Source organism: Pteropus vampyrus, unplaced genomic scaffold (genome assembly GCF_000151845.1).
Source record: "Pteropus vampyrus isolate Shadow unplaced genomic scaffold, Pvam_2.0 Scaffold35, whole genome shotgun sequence".
NCBI classification, from domain to species: domain Eukaryota; kingdom Metazoa; phylum Chordata; class Mammalia; order Chiroptera; family Pteropodidae; genus Pteropus; species Pteropus vampyrus.
This window is the reverse complement of record NW_011888816.1, coordinates 657,720-662,674: the sequence shown is the minus strand read 5'-3', so window position 1 is coordinate 662,674 and position 4,955 is coordinate 657,720. Positions and strand designations below refer to the sequence as shown.

At 46.9% G+C, this 4,955-nt stretch overlaps 1 protein-coding gene across 1 annotated transcript in view; it reads left to right on the top strand.

Moving 5' to 3' along the window:
* The window catches only part of SACM1L (SAC1 like phosphatidylinositide phosphatase), a 56,350-nt gene extending 53,221 nt beyond the window's left edge, over window positions 1-3,129 (top strand). The window contains exon 19 of the mRNA XM_023529024.1: window positions 1,220-3,129. Within this exon, the coding sequence (XP_023384792.1) occupies window positions 1,220-1,416 (197 nt within the window). The 3' untranslated portion in view covers window positions 1,417-3,129. The remainder of the gene's footprint in view (window positions 1-1,219) is intronic.
* Window positions 3,130-4,955: the final 1,826 nt, after the last annotated feature.

The following is a 4,955-nucleotide window of genomic DNA, read 5'->3' as shown; positions in this document are numbered from 1 at the left end:
CATGACTGTGGGTCCTGTGTCAGCTTTGGAGGCAGGAGGGAGGGGGACAGGGCCAGCCAGCAGGTGCTTCCCATGATCCCTCAGAGGCCCGTGCTGGTCGGCTCATTCCTAAACCCTCTGACTGTGAAACACCGCCCACTGATGCTAGTTTCTAGGAGCCACTCCACTGCTGAATTGGATAGTTTTGATCTGTTTTGTGTTTTCTGGACTATATACCCACATTTCCCTTTGAAACCTCTGGAGAGCCAGGAAAGTCAAGACCGAGTGTTCAGCCTGGACAGACGGACGATTCCTTCGGGAGTGTCCCGGGGTGGGCTAGGGAGGAACTGCCTTTCTCCTTCGCCCAAGAATTTTAAGACTGTAGAGCTCTGAAAATTAGCAGTTAAGCAAGTTTGGATGTGTTTTTGAGTAAAAAGAGGTTGGATGCTATGGATGGTAACATCTCACGTCAGTTAACTGTTATAAAATAATGAGCCTTGTGATGTTCGGATAGGATACTGTCTGAATTCTGGCCCCTGCTTTGGTTTTTAAGAGAGCGGTAAGACGTCGTGCAGCGTGACCTCTGACAGCTCTAGGCCGGAGTCTGGGCCGTCCTTTTCTCTCCCGGCATGCTCTCCGGCTGGCCGGTGCTGGTGCAGGGCAGAAGCGGCGAGGGCTCAGCCCTTCAAGGAGCAGGACAGAACTGATCCTGGCGCACCGCCTGCCGCCAGCCTTCGCGAACTCGAGTTGACAGAAATGCACATGGGGGAGTCGTGTTACATATGTTATTAAAATATGTTACTCAGTTTTGTACACTTGATTTTAATACATAACTTCTGAAACACGTATGTTTTGTAGTTATTTTTGTGTAGATATTTTGATAGTAGCTAATATCTGTCATAATCATTTAATATGAATTAAATGACTAGTAATAGTTTCTTGTAATATTAAAGTATATAATCTAAAAGTAATAATTATTATTTGTGTTATATAACATGAAATAGTTTCGTCAAGTGGTTCTCAAAGTGTGGCCCCTGGACCAGCAGCATCAGCGTTACCTGGGAACTTGTTAGAAATGCACATTCTCTGGCCCACGCCAAACCGCCAGACCGAAATTCTTGTTGCCTCTTTAGCAAGCCCTTCAGAGGGTTCTGGTGCTAGCCAGAGTCTGGGAACCCCTGGTTTAAACTGGAGCGCAGGGTCTTGTTGATGTGTCAGTAAACCTCGTAATGGTGTCAAGATGTGCTAAACGATATCAGTAAAACCATTTTTATCAGCTCTTTGTTTTTTGTATCAACAGGTGACACTTGGACGGAAACACTGGCCTATGTACTCTTCTGGGGAGTTGCAAGCATCGGAACATTTTTTATCATTCTTTACAACGGCAAAGATTTTGTCGATGCGCCCAGATTAGTCCAGAAAGAAAAGATAGACTGAATCTGTGTCTGTGGAAAGCGGCTCGGCTTGGAAGATTCCATTATGCAGAACTGGAGTCTTTACTGACCCGCTTTCCACATCGGCCCGAGGTTTTTTAAAGCCTTTATCCAGAAGCACGTCCTGTGCTCCGCGTGGGGGTGATTAACTTAGAATCGGTCTGGTGTTGCTGCCTTGATGATCTCTTTACTGTCAGGACAGTCATATTTATCATTTGAAGCTATTCTATAATTAAAGCGTAATCTGAATTCAGCTCACAGAATGGAAAGAATCTGTCCATTGTCAGTGTAATCATCTGTTGCAGAATAAGTAATATATTTTAAAAAATCTAGCTTCTTTCATTATTTAAGACAGTAAAATTATTTTTCTAGCTCAGTCTTGTCATTGTGGGAGCAGGTGCTGTTCGCAGGCATCCTTTTCACACACCTTTTGGGCTTTTCTTAAAAGTTTAATAATAAGCTAACTCTGCTCTGTTTATGAAATGTGCTTTACACACATCAAATTTGACAGAACAGCCTGTGACTTCAGGGCGGGGAAGGGAACGGGTCCCGTGATCTCCTGACGTTTCAGCTGGGCTGCCCCCTGAGGTCACCAGCTCAGACTGTTGCAGTTGGGCCAGCAGGTGAAGTGTGACGAGTGAGCTCAGATATACTTTATCTTTTTTAAAAGGTGTACATGAAATCAAAGAATGTAAAGTCTGTCTCCTATGCTAAGGGTCCAAAGCCGCCTCTGCTGTAAGGATCGGCTCAGTGTGCAGAATGCCGTTGTGGGGCAGCTGCTTCCCCCCCGGACATCTCGGCTTCTCTGGGGACATTCACCGAGACATGCAGGCCCCTGGGGGCCTCGTGCTGGGTGTGGCCATGCGGTCAGAGCCGGGCGCTGCTTCCCCACTCATGGTACTGTTGAGATGCTCTTCACTCTGTAAAGTTTTTCGTTAGCTATCAATCAATAAGTGTGTCTAAAATTTAGTGCTTCCAGGTAGTTACAGTTCTCCAAATCAAGGACCAACGTAAACTTTAATTTATGTGTAAAACCAAACCTGAAAAATATGCTTTAGAAGCTATGCATAGGTCTAAGTCAGACTGTATATTCAAATTGTAATTACGAGGTTTAAATATTAGAAAAGTATGTAAGGTAGTATAATTGCCACTATCTTAAAACTGTTCAATTAAAGACTGCTATGATATTTGTGTTATGCTTGAAAATATGTACAGTTTTTTCAATAGTAGTACCTTGTTTTCCTGAAATATCTCTAAAAGCGCCTTTATTTCAACATTACCTTTTTTTCAACATTACCTTTTTCTTTCAACATTATCTTTTATAAACATTAATAAGACTTGTTGCTTTTAGAAACTAAAATAATAGCTGGAAAACCCTCTGTAGCTTAAAATCAGTCATTAAAAACCCACAATAGGGTAAGTAATTATAACTGCCTATTCTTAACATGTAAATAAGCATAATTTTCCAAAGATGAGATATTGAAACTTAGTTCGGGTCTCCAGTAGCCTATCACTCAAATGCTACTGGACATTTCACTTTAAGAACTTACTTCAGCAACTGTAACAAAGACCAAATCTGAACTGCCGATGTGGCCGCTTTGCCGGGAATGGGCTGATGGCGTGTTGGACCGGCAGGTATCATTCTTCACTGATTTTATTTCTAAATTCATGTCCTGTACATCCATAAGTGAAAATAAAATGTCGTATTCTTTTCTAACCACTGTTGGTGTCATTCCTGTACTTTGTCTCGAAAGGAGTGTTCTCTTTTATTTTAGAATTTAAAAATCATGCAAAATAATGCATGGTCATTATAGAAAAATTAGGCAACATAAGGAAACAAGAAAATAGCTTCTCAAATGTTACTTTGCAGTTACGATCACTTAAATTGTATTTATCCTTGTAATTATCTTTTAGTTATAAAACCAGGGGAAAACTTCAGTGAAGTGTAATGCCTATGGAAAGATGGCAGCCGTTCCCCCAGCTCCAAACTGTAAAATGTTCTCGGCCACAGGGAGGTCTGAGCGTGAAGGAACCGCTGACGTGGACACCTCGGTACCAGGAGACCCTCGCCCGGGGCATGGGAGGTGGGGCCCCGGAGACGCTTCTGGGGTACGCACTCCCCGTCAGGAACCGTGCGACACGGCCCTGCACCGCGTCCCACCGTCCCTCCCCGTCAGGAACCGTGCAACACGGCCCTGCACCGCGTCCCACCGTCCCTCCCCGTCAGGAACCGTGCGACATGGCCCTGCACCGCATCCCACCGTCCCTGGTTCAGTTCTCTACGCGACCACCCCACCTCCCCGCACACACTGGCCCAGGCTCCCACAAAGCGCTTGTCAGCAGTTCACAGCCCGCCCCCATGACCTGCCCTCTGACGCTCAGGTGTTCTGCGCCTGGCGACCTGGAACCCCTTCCGTCTACGGGGGAGAGAATATGAACTGCACTTAGGATTCCCCGATTACACTTCAGTGCGAATGAGGTTCAGTGTGTTATCTAAGTCATTTATTTATTATTCTAAGTCATTTGTAGCTACGAAATGGAAAGCTTTGTCCCGTTTAGGTTCCAGTGACCGGGGGTGAGGGTAGGGAGAGGGTTAGTGGCGGGAATTATCCCCAGAGTCATCTGATGCAGAATCGTCAGTCCTGATGGAACAGGATTTACTCTTTGTGGCAGTTAAGATTTGAGTTGGCCGAATGGGACGAAGCCCACATACGTGGAAAGGAGAAACGCGGGGCGGGGTTGGGGGTGCAGGGAGGGGCGTTGTTGGGGGAAATGACAAACCAATGAGGGCTTTGGGGTTTCTTCAGCTTGTCTGAGAGTCCTGACGTCAGAAGAAATTATCTAATAGGTAAATTATGATAAATCTTTAAAATATGTTTCTTGCCACATAGGCACTCCAACATGGCATTTTAGGTCATCAAAGCCAGCAAGGTGGAAGTCACAGTCCTATAATCCCGTCTCAGAAGTGTCGTCCCTTCATTTTTGCCATATTGTCTGCATTAGAAACAAGTCACCAGATCCGGCTCACTCACGGGGAGGGGGGATTACACCGGGGCATGAATCCCAGGAGGTGGGGATCTCTGGGTATCATCCCAGCCACCTGCTACCACAGCCAGTCAGGAGAGGAAAATGCAGAGCGTGCTTCGGAGCTAGTGCAGGGAGAGACCGGTGGCCGCGGGCGGTCAGGCTTAGGCTGCGACCGCGGTGGTTCGCTTGCCTAATGCTGCGGAGCAGGTGAGCCCTCACGGTGGCTTGTGTTCTGCTTACAAAACCCCGCAGTGTGGGCAGGGCCTAGTGGGCACTGCTCACCTCCATTCCACTTGACGTCAGTCGTGTGGCTCAAAGGCTGGCGTCCAGAATCATCAGAAGCTTCCTCACCTGAGGGGGGGAGGAGAAAGAGGAAGCAGGAGCAGGGGGTGGGGGAGGGGCAGAAGGAGAAGAGAGACAGCAAGTGTGCATGGGACGCCCCATCCAGGACAGCCACCCCCCCCCCCACGAAATCCCGAGCCTGGGCACAACCATGCGCTGCTCCCCTCAGCTACC